A 16,097-nucleotide genomic window follows, 5' to 3' on the forward strand; every position below is an offset into this window, starting at 1 on the left:
TTTCAACCCCAAAAGGATTAAAAATGGACGCTCTCAAGCAATTAGAGATTAGAAGGCACTTGCTAAACCCCAACACGACACTTTGTAGTGAGCAATTGTTCCCATACCCCTCCCCACTCCTCTCAGAAAAACTAGCCTGGAAATGGTCAAAACAATCCATCAACGCACCTGCGAGCCCCCACCCCTCTCAAATCCTTCCAACCCTCCCCGCCCCCACTCTGTCCTGAGGGTACATATGCTTGCTCTGTCTGTTTTGCAAATTTGTACCTGATGATGCCGCAAGTCGGTGAAACGCGTTGTACCGTATAATAAAATCTGTGGATAAGTACGAGTCTTTCTTTCTTTTTTAGTAATGGATAAAAGCATCAGTTCAGATTATCCCATCCTTTCATATTTTGCTAAGCTATTATCCAATTCTGCAAATATTTCGTCCAGTATTTTTTTATGAGTTCAAAGTGCTAAATTTAGTGTTGATGACTGATTTTATATGAGTACATTTAAGAGTATGGCAGCTTTGGAGGTAGAAAGATTTAAGACTATCATCTCAAATATTTCACAAAAGAGATGATTAATATGCTAAACTTCCTACTCAGTATTCCTAAGATTTCTGAGAGTTCTTGCCATTACTTGGAATCAATGTCAGATCTGTCTTTATCTTAAGCAGATCTCAAAGGCTATGGCCACTTTCAGTTAAAATACTCTTCTTCAAAAGAAACTTGCTAAAATTTTAAAACTATTTCTCCTCATAGGTCACAGAATTTCAATAGCTATTAATTATATAATCTATCATATCAATGTTGCACTTATGGGTTTTATAATTTCACACAGATGGCTTGCATTTTTTCCCGGATAAAGGCAACATCTCTCAGTAATCTTAGGGATTCTGTGTAGGAACTTATAGCACTGTATACCATTCTTCTGGTGGAACATTCAACTCTAATCTCTCAGAGTGTGCATTGCATGTAGTATTTATTGGTCTTAATGTTCTAATTCTGTAAATACAATTTTCGTCACTAGATTATCTATAATAAAGTTATTTGCTTTGAGGGAAGTAATAAAACAAATTTTTGATTTCAAAGATTTTTATTAAAAACAATATTTTTTTATTATTGATCAAAATCATCCTCTTCTTTAAACTTTTAATTACTTCAGCCATTAAACATCATTGTGAAGAAATTAATCAAACATTAACTTGTGACAAACATCCCTTTTCAGTTATAAATTGTGAATTAGGTTCACTTAAGGGAAAGTTCTTTATCAACAATCTTTTAGTTTATTCTCATATCAATCACCCCAGTACATCTTCACATTTTTGGCAATTTATTTTACCATTTTTATGTATGAAGCTTTTTCACATTTTTAAAAACATCATACGACTGATTAAAATATTAATTAAGCACCAGTATATATAATGAATGATGACAAAAGAACTTAATTTTTATATAATTCCTCTTGAAACTTCTTAAAATGAAATTAACAATCCAGCCTAAATTTTAGTACAAAGTAGTGTTTTGTATTTGAAATTAAAATCATGCACAATGTTGAATTAATTTATCTCCAATTTGTTTGGGGATGTCTTTCCATTATTTCTTATATACTTATTTGAAAACATATTGAGTCACATCTCATTTGAGATAAATTTTAATTCTTTCTAATTATTACATTCAGACATTCACCTGAGCTTACAATGTTGCCAGACAAGCACCTGAAAATGTTATTCTGGCATACAAAGTGGAAAGGCAATGAGTGAATTTGAGGGAGAAATTCAACACATTGTTTTGCATACCTGGTGGAGGTCTCAAACTAAATGTTAAAGTTGCTGGTATTGGAGTTTTCTTGAGAATTAGTGTTAGGTGGGCCCCTAGGAAACTTGGAGAAGATTATTTGATTTGTTGCTTTATCATGACTGTTTTATTGTTAACTAAACATGTTCATGCATCTTAAAATGAATGATGGAAATTTTATCATGCAGATCGTTTGAAAGTGAGTGATGGTAGCAAGGGTGTTTACATAGATCATAAAACCATAGTATTTTTATACTAGTAATAAAGCGTAATGGAATGACTTCTATTTTATAAATACTTTTCAGGATATTTTGTCTCATACAATCTAATTATTATATTTTTTAATTAATGAAAATGAAATGGTGAGGAAAAGCATATTTAATGCAAATTTAATTATAGAAGTTTTAGGTCATAATTAGATCACGAAACAGGCCCACCATTGAAAATGGTTGTAGCATTGATAAAGATGATAAGTTTAAATGAAATGAAAAGTTTGAGACCCCTATTTTTAAGGATTCCTAAGTTTAATGAAAATCTGTCAAACTTGGAAACTTAACCTTGTTTCTTTACTCAGTTGTATTTACATTTATAAAAATGTACACATTAGAAATTTTTCTACTAAACATACTAAAAAGAAAAATATTGAATTATGAATGACATTGAAACAGTTAATATGCTGGTGTATCATCACATATTGGCTATGAACACCATTATGGAGCAATGGCCTGCCAGAAAGGCATGCCCATGCTCTCTACAAAATATGTTAAAAATCATGCAGATTTGAGCATTTGATGACAGTCCCTTGTTTGTCAAGTTGCTTTCCACAGTCCAGTTGGATAGGTATACAAGACAGACAAAGACAGATGAATATACATTATTTCCTAAGAGAGTGTTATGACAGGGTACTGTGATCAAAGAAGCAGGCAAAAGTAGGTAATTTTGCTGGATGGATGACCATCAATTCTGTAATCCAGGTACTGGACAGGAAATAAATCAATAGAAAAAAATTGCATTCATGAGGCAGTGTTTTGGCTAACAATGCTACATAACATCACAAATATTTGAATAAGAAACGCCCTTGAGGTTGGACGGAAGCTCTGGGTTGTTAATTGCTGTGTGCTGACAGACAAAAGATGGACAGAAATCATTTGCAACATAGATGACAAAGCCACAATTTTCATTATTATAGTAATACTTTGGAATGAAAAATATGAATAATTATATTAACAGCACAAAATAAAGAATTAGTCATTTGATGATCAACAAAAGTTTTGTTGCATTATAAATGGTAGTACACTTCATTTATCACAATATTGCACTACGTTGCATTGTTCTCTTCTTATGAAACCATTGATTATTCTTTCACATTCCAAAAACGTTATGGACACAAAAATTTAGTACATCAATGAGCATTTCATCATACATGCAAATTATAACCACCACTTCAACAAATTCACATTTCTTTCAAAATGCCACATGTTTTTGCTAATGATACCTTCTATTCCAAGAAAAATTGCCAAAAACATTTATATTGGAGAACTTGCTTCAGTCACATTAGGATGCAAATGTCAATAGAAGTGAAATTTGAGGAAAGGCAATCCAATGAATTAACACTTTAGATTAGTGGTCAATTTCCCACATTATAAAGAGACACTTGATATAATCCAATTTTTTGCTGCAATTTCTTTTAATCCCATCAATAGTAAAACTAGCACATTAAAAAAACATGATACATTATTTTCCAGCTATTTTCATTAACTTTGAGACCACATGATGTATGGACATTCTTCCCACCAACAGGTCCAGAAGTTGCAGAAATGGAGAACCAGGACTCCTGGCTGATATGAAGGACGATGATACAAGATCCTTTCACTACAGTTGAAAATGAGGTTCCACCCTGAAGGTTTGGCACTGATACTCAATCTGTTTCATTAATCAATGTTTTTTCAGAGATTACAGTACAGTACTCAAATTTTAGGAAATGGTTTCTTCAAATAGTCTACAGTATGCAAGCTATGTTGGATAACATCAACAATCGTAAAATGACACTTATGACAGCAAATAATAAAAACTGAAAGGTTTTGCAAATAAAAAAATGATTAGTTACCCTACTGGATTGGCTGGTTAAATTAAAAAGCATAATAGTATATTTCAAGTTTCATTGTTTCCATTTAGATATTTGTAGCACATTCACTCAGGAGTATTTATAATCGTCATAACAAATATTCTTGCCCTAACAAATCATGGTAACTGTTGTTCATTCAACAACTACATTTCAATGAAGGTGTAAATAAAATATTAAAAATGATTAATAGTATTTTAAGTAATCCAATCTCATGACATGCATTCATTGTAAAATCTAGTTTTTGAATAATTTCAGAAAATAATAACATTGACATGTATCATTGAAGTTCAATCTGTGGTTGAAGTGAAAGCCCCATTTTAATTTGGGGAGTATATTAAGACTTCTTTATAAAAAACCAGGAACAGCTCCCCAAACCCATTTCATAGAAAAAGAATGGCAGTTATAATACATGTGTTGGCCACAGAAACAACAAGGGATAAGATGGACTGAGCAATTTTTTATCATCTCATTGCCAAATATTTGTTGTGAACAACTATCTACTCACCAATGAGAAATATTGATGAGACACCACTGAGTATTAAAATGAAAATACAGATGAAAGTATCAACTGATAAAGATTTTGGCATTTTCACATTTATGTCCACAAAATCCTTATTTTTCCAACACTTTCAAATGGGTGCTATCTTTAAAATGTGACTTTTTATTGGGAAAGATGCAGACAAGTTTGGTAAACTTATCCACTTGAGCATCAGAAACATCCCAGGAAAGAAATTTATGCTGCTGGTGTAGTAGCCACAATTGTCTCATTGAAAGCTCTGTTCTGATTCCATCATCAAGGCCAGTTCTCCATTCTCCACTAAAAACACCTACGCAATCACAGAGCTCAATAACTTCTTATTGAGTGTTTCTTTAATATTTTTGGTGTCAAGAGTCACTTAGGGTATAGTTGAAGAGGAATGGGAATACCACTATTATCCTGTTTATGCAATGAAGAAGCATTCCCATGAATCTTAGGTTATGCAATGCACTTTCACTGTTGGGATCGTGAAAGAGTTGCCCATGCACTATAGGAAAGTACTGATTCAGGCCTCAGAAGTCGAGGTCTGGCAGGAACTGCTGCTGTGCCACAGAGGAAAGTTCCATATCTATAGGGCGAGTGGTGTCATATAGAGCTGGTGCCTCGCAGAGAATGGCAAAGGTTCCTACTATTGAAGCAATCATGAATATCCACAGGAAAAGCCGATCTAGCACCATTGCTACAAATCCCCAGTCTTGATCCTCCTAGCATTCAAAAGAAATCTTTTTTCAGTCATGCATAATTAAAGGCAGGAAAACATTGAATGGAATTGAAAATTGAGTCATGGTGTCATCTCATTCACTGGGCATTTAGATGTAAACTGGACCTTACTGTGCACTGACTTGTCGATCAGTATTGTGATTTTAACTAATTCCGCTCTCAACGTCTTATTTTTTTCCCAAGGTTTCCTGCAGTTATGCTTTGAAGGAAACTTAGGTGGAGAGAAAATGATAATACTTCAAAGGCACTTAAGGTTTGAAGTGGCACAGTAATTTTTTATTTACCTATCTCATTAATGTCCTCATAACCAGTTAATACTCCACAAAACTATCACTCATTCTGTGGTGATATATATAAAATGGAGTGAGGGCAGAAATTATCAGATTCTTCCTTGTATGCTGTTGCCTCTGATGTTTGTTTGTCATCTAGATAAAGATATGGTGGTAATAGTAAGAGAAGGGTACAATGGGTAAAAGTTGAGAGTGAGGGCTATTTTTACAGAAGTTGACATTTATTTTTAACAAATTCATAAAATATTTATTGATTAAAGTGATTTAATCGACTTTTTAAAGTTCTTATTTTAAAGTTTTTTCCAATTAAAGCATTATTATTGATTGGCATCCTCAATGAATGTCCATGGATTATAGTTGAATTAATTAATGAGTTAGTGCTGGAGTCTGCTTGAATATTTGCGTTCTGGAAAAATTTTCAGCCTGCATACTACCTAATTAATATAACATTTTTCAGGATATGGTTTACCTAAATAACTGACTCAATTCTGATTATTATGAGTGAATAACTTTTACCTATCATCTTCTGCACTGATGTTTGGCTAAAAAGTTTTTGTTGACTAACCTAAGTAAGGTTGCTGTTCATAAAGTGGAAATAAATTATAAATAGATGTTTCATATGTAAGATAGGGCCTTAAAATCTCTTTCTGGCTCATTCTATATCTGAGTGTTAATATACTGGATTTTTTCCTAGCATAAAATCCTCACTGATTTAGGACAAAGGTGATTATGTTTTGGTATCACAGATGGTTAGTGATGAGAGCCACATCACAAACATCCTTAGTTGGGTTCGAACTGGTGACCTCTTGGTCAAGCGGCAGATTCCCCACCCCCTCGACCACCAAGGCCTGTGCTATGTACTTTTCATTTTTCAACTAGGGATGGGAGATTGTGCAAAGCATTACTGGAGGGACTAAGGGTTGATTTTTATGGCAGGGTTTTTCTTCCATTTCTGCTATTGGTTTTGAAGGCTCCGTCTCGCCATGGCACAATTTCTGAGGTTGCAGGGCAAGACAGAAGTCTCACTTTATCTTGAAATGATGTCCATCACACTTTTTGTTTCCTAGGGGCTTCACGCTACATACTCAGGAATGATATGCTGGAGTGAAAGATGGGGTAAAAATCAACCAGCTTGCATGCAGCCCTAAAATTTTTGGCATTGCATAATAACAATGGCAATAGACTTCTTGTTGAATTATTTTTCATCAGCAGCTAGCCTTTGTGCTAAAAGACAAAGTCATAATTACTTAACGCATGCTCCATTCTATTCTACCCTAAGAAATTTTACCACCAATGGTACACCTATTGACCAGCATGCTGTACACCATGCCTTTCCACTATGAATAACTCAATTGCCATAATAGAAGACATTACAAATTTTCTTGAGCCTGAAGAAAATGGAACTACTTAGGGCTATTAAAATAAAAATTATTAAAGTAGGAAAAGGAGCTGCATTAGGATTTTAATACTTCTAAAAAGAGGTAAAAGGTAAGGTGAGTGGAAAGTCTACATAAAATAAATTGTGAAGTAAGGTCCAATACAATCAGAAGGTGCTTATTTCTTTAAAAGTTAGCAATAGATTTTAATATTATGTTGAATAGGAATTTTACTGTATTTGGGAGAAGTTAAGAGGAAACATTGAACTTGCATTTGCGATTGTTTTGTGGTATTGGATGATAACTCTTAGGCCACTTTATTCAATTATGTGTTCCTTGAGAATATTGTATAGTATTGAGAATATATTTTTTTGATTTTAAGCCTTCTGTTGCACAATTTATGCTTGTATAGATTTAGAATATTGGAGCATTTAGTTGGCAAAGTATTTTGGCACAGATGATTGTGGAGCAGTGTGTTTGCTAGCTGATAAATGTATTTCCAATGGTTCTTAGTTTTTTTTATTGTTTGTGGAAGACTTTGAATCACTGGGTTGCATTTTGGCTGTAAATATTTGAACAAGCATTCTCTTTTATCACTGAAATCCTCAGATACTTGCATTTTTTTCTTTACTCAGATTTTCTTTTCTAAGATATATCAATGACCGAACATATTTTTCCCAATTTTTTTATTGTTAAATTAAGTAACATTATCTTAAAATGTGGCTTAAGAAGTAGACTCATTTGGCGAATTGACCTCGAATATTTATTGTATTTTTTATGTCAGTGAAAGTATTCGTGAGTGGATATACTTTATGGTGTATAGTTTAGTGTGCTAAAAAAATTGAATGATGACATATTTCCATTGAATATCATGTATTATTTTGGACACTTCAATTATACATGGGTAGGTATATGAACCCTTTTGATAATAAATGTGCCCAGATACCTTCTGATTAAATATGCTGCACACAATGACATGCTGTGAATACATGATGGAAATATTGATTTAATTGGAGTGAAAAAAGTTTTTGCTACAGAAGATGGCCTTACACTGAACAGTTCATATTTCAAAACATTTATCTACAAGAGTATTTAAGAATCAATATTTACCATCAAAAGCTGACTTATGATATCTTAGTTGAGGTTCAATTATTTGAAGTAGAACATTATCCGGAGAATCATAAGAAGTTGATTAAAGGAGGATATGTTCAAAAGAATAAGGGTAGTAGTACTAGTGAGCAAAAGCACAGAGAAAAACACATAAAAATGAAACTCACACATATTCCGAATTTTTGGTGGCCAAACCACCTTCCTCTGGAGAAAGTAGGAACTCCCTCCAGGTTTTTCTGTCCCCAGAGAATGGTGGGTTGACCACAAAATATTTGGAATATGTGTGAGTTTCATTTTTAAGTGTTTCTCTGTGTTTTTTTTTCATAAGCAATATCTCGCTTCTCCATTGAAATTATGTATGAGTCTATTTAATTATTTCAATAATTAAATGATATGCATGATGCTGCACTGCATATGATTGAATTAATGCATCTGATTGAAGCTATAAATTGATTAAAAGAAATTTTGAAAGATCATACATTTTTGAAAATAAGAAAGAATTATTAGAACTATGAAAAAAAAGCTTTTTGAAGTAGGATTAAGCAGATGATAACAGCAATAGCAGAATGGCAAGGGATTTATCTAATTTAGGTATTAAGGGAACTATTCATCTGTTGAATTTTGATTTCATTGTATTGTTTATGTAAGTTCAATGAATTTCATTTTCCTATTGGATTGAGTGAAGTGTTTTTAAGAATTCAGTGTATATAATGGCTGATATTATAGTCGGTAACCATACTTTAAAGCATCTAAATTTCTGTATTTTTTACTGGTCATGTTATTTTTTAGCATATGTATCATGTCCACTGAACTCATTGGCACCTAGGTGTCATTAAATTATATGTTACAATTGTTGCTTATAGATGTTCATTTTTGTTAGATACTGCATAAAACAGTAAATACTGCACTCCTAAACAGTTCTGAGTATGGCTAAAAGAAGAATATGCTTAGAAATAAATAATAGTCAAACAGTGGTGCCCACCCTTATGATGCAGAGATTTTGGATGTTGGAAGTGGTTTTAATGGGGGGAGAAGGGTAAAAAAGAAGGATGGAGAATAGCCTGGGAGAAGGAATGAAGGAAGAGAGAAAGCTTTGAGATTTTAGGCAAAGACAGTGGCATGGTAAATAAGTCTCCTGAGATGGGGGTTGGAGATGGGTTGAAAAGGAGTTAGTTCGTAATGGAGACCACACCTTTCGCCCCCTGATGTTAGGCACTAGGCCACTGTGGTAAAGTAAATCAATTCTTGATGAATATGGAAGGCATGAGATCCTTGATTTGGTGCTGAGTTAGTCAAACCTGTTCATCATTCCTGGCTAGTGAAAGAAATAAAGATAAGTTATTTATTCTTGCTAAGCCAGATTCTAAATTCCTCATGAAAAAGTCTATCATGTTAAAAGATGTTAATGAATAGATCCCATTATTTCTTGAGGAACATTCCCAGCAACTACTTGTATGCTTAGCTGAAGTAAATAAGTTTTGAAACTTTCAATTGAATTTTTTAGTTTTAATCTTGGAATAATGGACCATTAAAAGCTGATGATTTAATGCTAACTCAAAATTAAGGAGACTCATTGCTTTTAAGGGTCATTTAAATTTCATATTACATGATGATTATTTATAGTAAAAATTTGATCACAAATTTAATTCTTCCATCCTTATTATGAAAAGCTGATTTTTATCAGATATTAATGCATTTAGAGCGTAAAGTTGATCATTCATATTTAAAATCTGTACTTAACGATGTTTCTTAATTTATTATAGTAAAGTAATCTTTCTTCTATGCATTGTATAGAGTATAGGATAATCATCATTGATTATTTTCAAAGTGTAGCATCAAGATAATAGTTGAAAAATCATTGGTTTTGAGTTGAAGAAGGAAATATTTTATCTTTGATGCCAATAATTTTAGCACAGTAACGGAATGTTAGTGAAATCATGTATTTTATATTAAAAATGAATTTAGCATTATTTACTTGTAGTATTAGTAATTAAGAACACATAGACACACAAATATGAAAAATCCATTAACAAATTTGGGAGAAAGCATACCTTGGTCAACTCGTTGTTGGTAAAATTATGACAGACTCACCGCATCAAACTCATCTTGCCTCTGCATATGATGCTGAATGAAGAGTACGTTGTGGATTGCCTTCTCCAGCTCAAAGGGGTATTTCCTCCTTCCTCCGCCCTCTCCATTACCTCCTCCCCCTCCACCTATCCCTGCTGCCTCCAGAAGCAAGTCACTACCACTAGATGGAAGGCCTCCCACAACGCTGCTTCCGTTGAAGCCAGGGAGACCCAGGCCATGTAAGGACCCAAATCGGTTGGCTCCCAGACTTCCTGCCGTGGCCCCAAGTGTCCCTCCACCTCCCCCATGCAGGCCATTGCAGTCCCTTATTCCGTTCCCCCCTCTCCGGTGTGAGTGAAGCCTGTGAAGGTCAGTCGCTGAAGATGCAGGTGTGACCCGTGCAGATGGACCCCCATTCCCCCCTGCCATTGATGCTGATGCAGCCACTGCGGCAGGGCTCTTGCGGTTTGCAGCAATATCTGCCAAGAGCTGGTCTGGTGCCCTCATGAGCAATAGCTTTGGAAGCCGACAAATGAAAACCTTGCGTACCCATGGTGCCATTTTATGGGTGCTTGGCTTCCTGTAGTGGACGTTGAGCACAGCTATGGTGACCACTACTGACAGACCTACCAGTAACATGGTGAAGAGGAGGTATTTTCCCAAGAGGGGCAAGGCAAGGGATGTGGACGGGATGATTTCGGATATGAGGAGGAAGAACATGGTTTGGGAAAGCAAGATGGAAATGCAGAGTGCAACCTTCTCCCCAGAATCAGCTGGAAGGTAGAACACTAAGACTGAGAGATATGAAATGCCTACACATGGTACAATGAGGTTGACAGTGTAGAAGAGAGTCTTTCTTCTCAGTGTTATATTGAAGAAGATGTCTGTAAAACAATGAGATAACAGAATTAATGGAGTAGGTAGGTTTTAATTCCTATGAGAGGTGAATGGTAGCATAGTTTTTTTAACTATATATGTAGTTGAGGATGGTATGGGACAATACAAACTTGTACTGCCATCATTATTAGCCCAATTTCAGTAAGAGGCTTGACCATGGTTTTATCTATTATGTACCCATAGTGTGTTGCTACTTTGTGTTCTCTATATATGACTCCAAAGTGTCTTGAATGTCACTGTAAATAAAATTAACACTGGGGCGTCTGTGTCAGATTTTCAGTTTGTAAAGCTAGCAAGCTATCTACCAAACATGTTATAACATATTGATCATCTTAAACCAGTTAGTTGTTGGCATTATTTAAGTAATAAAAAGTATTACTAATGATCCAGATATCTCAGCCATATTTGAGCCAAAATTCCCTAGATGGGCCAGACAGAGTCATAATGAATGAGGTCAGTCCAGGGAATCCCATCTAAACCAGTTAAAATTAACCCGTCATCAACACAGCAAAAAATTTTTGCCTACAGTGAAGGTCATATCTGAGAAAAAATTTATTTATTATTTTTATCTTAGTTCATGAATTAAACTCCGTGAAGGCATTTTAACTGTTTTCAAATAGTTCACGGATTTTATTAGATTTAAATTATGCAAATATTGATCAGAAACTTCCCCTAAAAAGTGAAAAAAGTGACACTGCATATCATTCACTTCATCACTAAATCAATTATTTTTCTTAATGCTAATGTATCTGAGGCTTGCTAACCATCAGCAGCTGTTGATCTGAACATTTGTTTGCAACAGCTGTTTGATACATTCTGCTTTCCTCTCTGTTGATGTCTACATTTCCCTAAGGATTCCTTACTTACACATCTCTCATTGACTGCTTGTTGTGTGCAACATCTCACATTTTTGATTTTGCCTCAAAGTTTTTATCTTTCATTAATTTTTACATTATTCCCTTAACGAGGCTACCATTTATTCAAGCAGAATCGGAATAACTATGACCGACTTAACATTTACCTTCAGTATCAAATGGTGTAATGAAGTGGCCAATCCAGTGTAATACATTTTAGACCCTGAATCGAATAACATACAAGGTTTGTCCCAAAAGTAATAGCACTTATTTTTTCCTGGATGGACGGACAGAGGGGCGCCCATTTCTCTGGCTGGGTTCGAGGGAGGGTAGTCTCAGGAAAGGCTGGAGGCCGCTGGCAGTTAGCTCTCAGCCTTTGCGGAGTGTGGATCGTTCGCTTGCGAAACCTCTCTAACGTAACCTCGTCACCCTTCGTCATGAACCGGTTATTGAAACAGCGCTATGCCATCAAATTTTGCGTAAAACTGGGCAAAACTGTGAAAGAGACTCCTTACATGCTCAAGGTAGCTTATGGTGATAGCGCCATGGGTAGATCGGGTGTTTTTGAGTGGCGCTAGTTGTTTCGGGAGGCCGAAGAAAATGTTAAAGACGCCGAAGGCTCAAGACACCCTTCGACCTCAAAAAGTGACGAAAATCTTGCAATTGTGAAGGCTTTGTTGGACAGGGGTCGTTGATTAACTGCTTACATGGTTTCTGATGAACTTGGCGTCCCTAAAAGTGATGTGCATCGACTTGTGACCAAAAACATGGGAATGAGAAAGGTGTGTGCTAAGTTGGTGCCGCGAGTGCTCTCGGACGAGCCAAAGGAAACTTGCATGTGGATCTGCCAGGAGCTTCTCGATCATGTGAGTGAGGATCTAAATTTTTTAGACAATGTCTCACCAGACTCCTTCCTCTTCCGCCGCCGGAAGTACTTGCTGAAAGGGAGTCACTATGGCTCGATGGAAGCGTTACAACAGGCCTTGACGAGGGAGCTCAGCAGCATTCTGGAGGCGGCCTTCCAGAAGGCGTACGGGACGGGGAAAACCCGCTGGCAGCGGTGTGTGGACGCACAAAGGTGCCACTTCGAAGACTTTTGAGTGAATGTGTCATTTCTGCAAATAATTATTTTTGAATCGGCTTAGTCCTACCACATTTGGGACGACCTTGTATATCTTGCATTACATCTTTCCTGTCTGATGGTGTATTAGCACTCCTTAAGCCCATCTGCCAAAAATGTCTCCACCCCTTCTTGAATTGAATCCCTGATAGTAGAAATGCGCTGAAGAGCTACAGGTATGTTACACGTCTCTCTAATTCTACTGTCTAATTGACTCATACTGTGCGATCACTTGAGCACTATTACTCGTCCTATACATTTATAGGCCACCGCTATCTACTCTGTGGTTTGCTAACACCCTATAACATCTTTGATTTGATTGCTACTTCGTGTCTTTAAATTTGGCGCCTGGCAACAGTTTCAGGCGGTAAGAAGGCTGTTGGTCTTACCGGGATACGGCTCCGCGCAGCATGGATAATATTTCTCATGCCTCTCGGCTGGAACTCCCAAGATGTCCCACTCAACACTTGGATAGTATTCCCTCAGATCGATCCCCACTTCTACTTTGTTCTCTCCTACGTTCTGGTTGATGTGCTTGAGGTCGATCTGGAAGCAGGAGAGAAAAAGAGCAAAAGTGCGACTCTGTAAGGAACTCACGATCCTCGGGAACAGAGAAATGAGCGAGGCGAAATACAAAAAATTAGTACCATATTGACACAAATTATTTTAATTATATGATAGCTTAGGGTTTAATTTTGCCGAAAATTATTATATCAAAAATTGCAACAAATGTTTCCTCGGATATCCACGATACAAAATGGCGTTACGGGTAATAAATCTTCATCATCTTCGGAGCCCATGTAACTAACAGTCATTTTATGATTTACATTAGCATTTCATGAAATAAATAGTGCTCGAAGCAGGTGACATCTAGGTTTTGTGTAAAGTCTTTCCGCGGGTTCAGTCCGATATTCGTGGATTTTGTTTATATCCTGCAGGATTGCGTGCAGACCACATAAAGAAGAGAGAACTTGGGGCTAACCCATTGTCATAAAAATATAAACGCGCCTTTTTGACAGATTTGGCGAAGTTTCATTTTTCTCATAGAATTTGGCATTCCCCTGTGAGTGGAAAAAGCCTTTTATTTCAATTTAGCCAACGGTCGTTAATTCTGGGTTAAGTCTGGTGCAGGCTGCTGCTTTACACTCGGCGCTCCGATCGGCTAACCTTCCTGGGAATTCATATTTATTTCCTTCCATGCTTGCCCTTATTTATTGAATACGTTCAATGCGGAATATCAATCTGTATTCTGCTCGTTTCATATTCCTTCCCAGCTTTAGTTTGTCTTTTTCACTTTTTATATGCCAAAATAATGACGCTACCCACCTGATAACTGCATATAAGTAGAAATCGTTCAGTTCAATAGACTAATTTAAAAAAATGAAAGCTTCTAATACCGTCAAATTTGAGGTTTCTACAATACAAATTTACCGTAATGGATCAAGTTATTTTTTACCGGATTATCGCTGGGTGTGTGTGCCTCTCTCTCCCTTCGCCTACACTCAGGGAGAAACGCTCATCTCAATGATGTTAGTGAATTTTTCACGTATAACTACTTGTATTTTCCGAAATTATGAAAGAGTGAGTGATACCTGCAGGAATAGGTTTAATTGAACGCATCATAATTCCCAATTATATTTTTCGATGTATTCCCTCTGACCCTTACTAAGAATATTTCATTTTTCAAAGTCATATAACCTTTTCCACTGTTCGCAGCCCTTCGGCAGTTGAATGTTCTACTTATTGCCTCACATCCCCGTGCAAGTCAAACTAAACATGCTTACATTTGGGATCTTATCTTAGTAAATACTTATAAGTGAAACTCGAATTTTTACGGAAAAACACCAAGGCTTTCAAATCGGTTGAAAACTCAAGCATTGCTTTATATTACATACTTGGTGGAGCACAGGCGATTTTAAATTATCTTTTAGTACTTTGTATTATGCAGCAGTAAAGATTCGGGGAGAGTTTCAAAGGTTTTCGGTATCACCACCAGATGGCCGCGCTAGCGCAACTAGTTTCCCGCGTAGCAATAGGTAATCCTTTATGAGTAAACACGTAACGCGTCAGTGCTCTGGAAAGAGATCTGTGGTAGGCAAGTCTCGCTGTTGTTGTTTCCATGTAGTGATTTGTGAAGATGGAAAAAATTGATATTCGGGCATGGATTAAACTGTTCGCTGAGAAAGGTATGACATCAAAAGAAATGCATGCTGATTTTAAGAACACCCCGGGGGACTCCGCTCCTTTATAAAAGAATTAGTGTCACACGCCCCTGATTTGGCTCCGTCAGATTTCCATCTCTTCCTCAAGCTCAACATTTTTCTCGGTGGTCGGAGATTCTCTTCAACCAAAGGACTTACAGCCGAAGACGGGGGCTTTACAGGCCTGAACGAATATAATTTTTGAGACAGGAATATCGTCGAATATTAATTTTCAGAGAGACTGAATTGAAAAATAAAAAAAAGTTTTACTTAGGTAAGTCGTTTATTTCTACTTCATTCTGAGAACTTTTCATATTACCTACGCAATAGAACAACACGAGGATTTATTTCAGCATCAAATGCTTGCATTGAAACAAAATAACAGCGTTTTTCATGAATTCATTACGAATCATGGAAAATAAACGTTGAACAGCACGACTTTAAAGCAATTAAAACCTGCGGGATGGGATTGAGCAGGGGGTATTCCTTGGGAATACTTGCAAGGTTGTGTACAGACCAAGAGTCCGAGATGACGCTAATGTAACGTTCAGAAGATTTTTGAGAATTTCCTTTGAGGACAGGTCAGGCGTTTACAGGTTCTATTCATTTATCAGAACAGTTACATGAGGTGCTATGCTGATATTCACGATTACTCACTTGATCTCCATCATACGTCCAGGACCCAAATTTCATGAAACACGTCTGCTGATCGAATGGGAAATACCGCACATCGATCTCGCATGACGACTTGAAAATGGCTGGTGGTGTCCACAGCACCTTTCCCGAGAAGTGAAGGACCGCTTTCGTCATCGTCGTGACCACGTACTCCCCGTCAGCACTAAGCCAAACGAAAACAGAGCGTTAATAAAGAAACAGTGATGGATCTTCACAATAAAGTAATCATTACACTCATATTAGTATCGAGGGAGGAGTTGGGCAAGGGTTCCAGTCTCCAAAGATTACTCAATGGACGTCGACACACTTCAGTGGCCTCTGGGCAACTCGAGGAGCT

The 16,097-nt window shown here is 36.4% G+C and overlaps 1 protein-coding gene across 2 annotated transcripts in view; it reads right to left on the minus strand.

Moving 5' to 3' along the window:
* Window positions 1-1,118: 1,118 nt before the first annotated feature.
* The window catches only part of nAChRalpha2 (nicotinic acetylcholine receptor alpha2), a 220,400-nt gene continuing 205,421 nt past the window's right edge, over window positions 1,119-16,097 (minus strand). The window contains exons 4-7 of one of the 2 annotated variants that reach the window (XM_071594283.1): window positions 15,743-15,923; window positions 13,274-13,430; window positions 10,035-10,897; window positions 1,119-5,151 (exon numbers count right to left, since the gene is read on the minus strand). In XM_071594283.1, the coding sequence (XP_071450384.1) occupies window positions 4,960-5,151; window positions 10,035-10,897; window positions 13,274-13,430; window positions 15,743-15,923 (1,393 nt within the window). In that variant the 3' untranslated portion in view covers window positions 1,119-4,959. Of the gene's footprint in view, window positions 5,152-9,994; window positions 10,898-13,273; window positions 13,431-15,742; window positions 15,924-16,097 lie in introns of both variants that reach the window. The other variant, XM_071594284.1, reaches the window with a different exon arrangement.

The sequence above is a fragment of the Hetaerina americana genome, unplaced genomic scaffold, assembly GCF_022747635.1.
Source record: "Hetaerina americana unplaced genomic scaffold, ioHetAmer1.1.p SCAF_6, whole genome shotgun sequence".
NCBI classification, from domain to species: domain Eukaryota; kingdom Metazoa; phylum Arthropoda; class Insecta; order Odonata; family Calopterygidae; genus Hetaerina; species Hetaerina americana.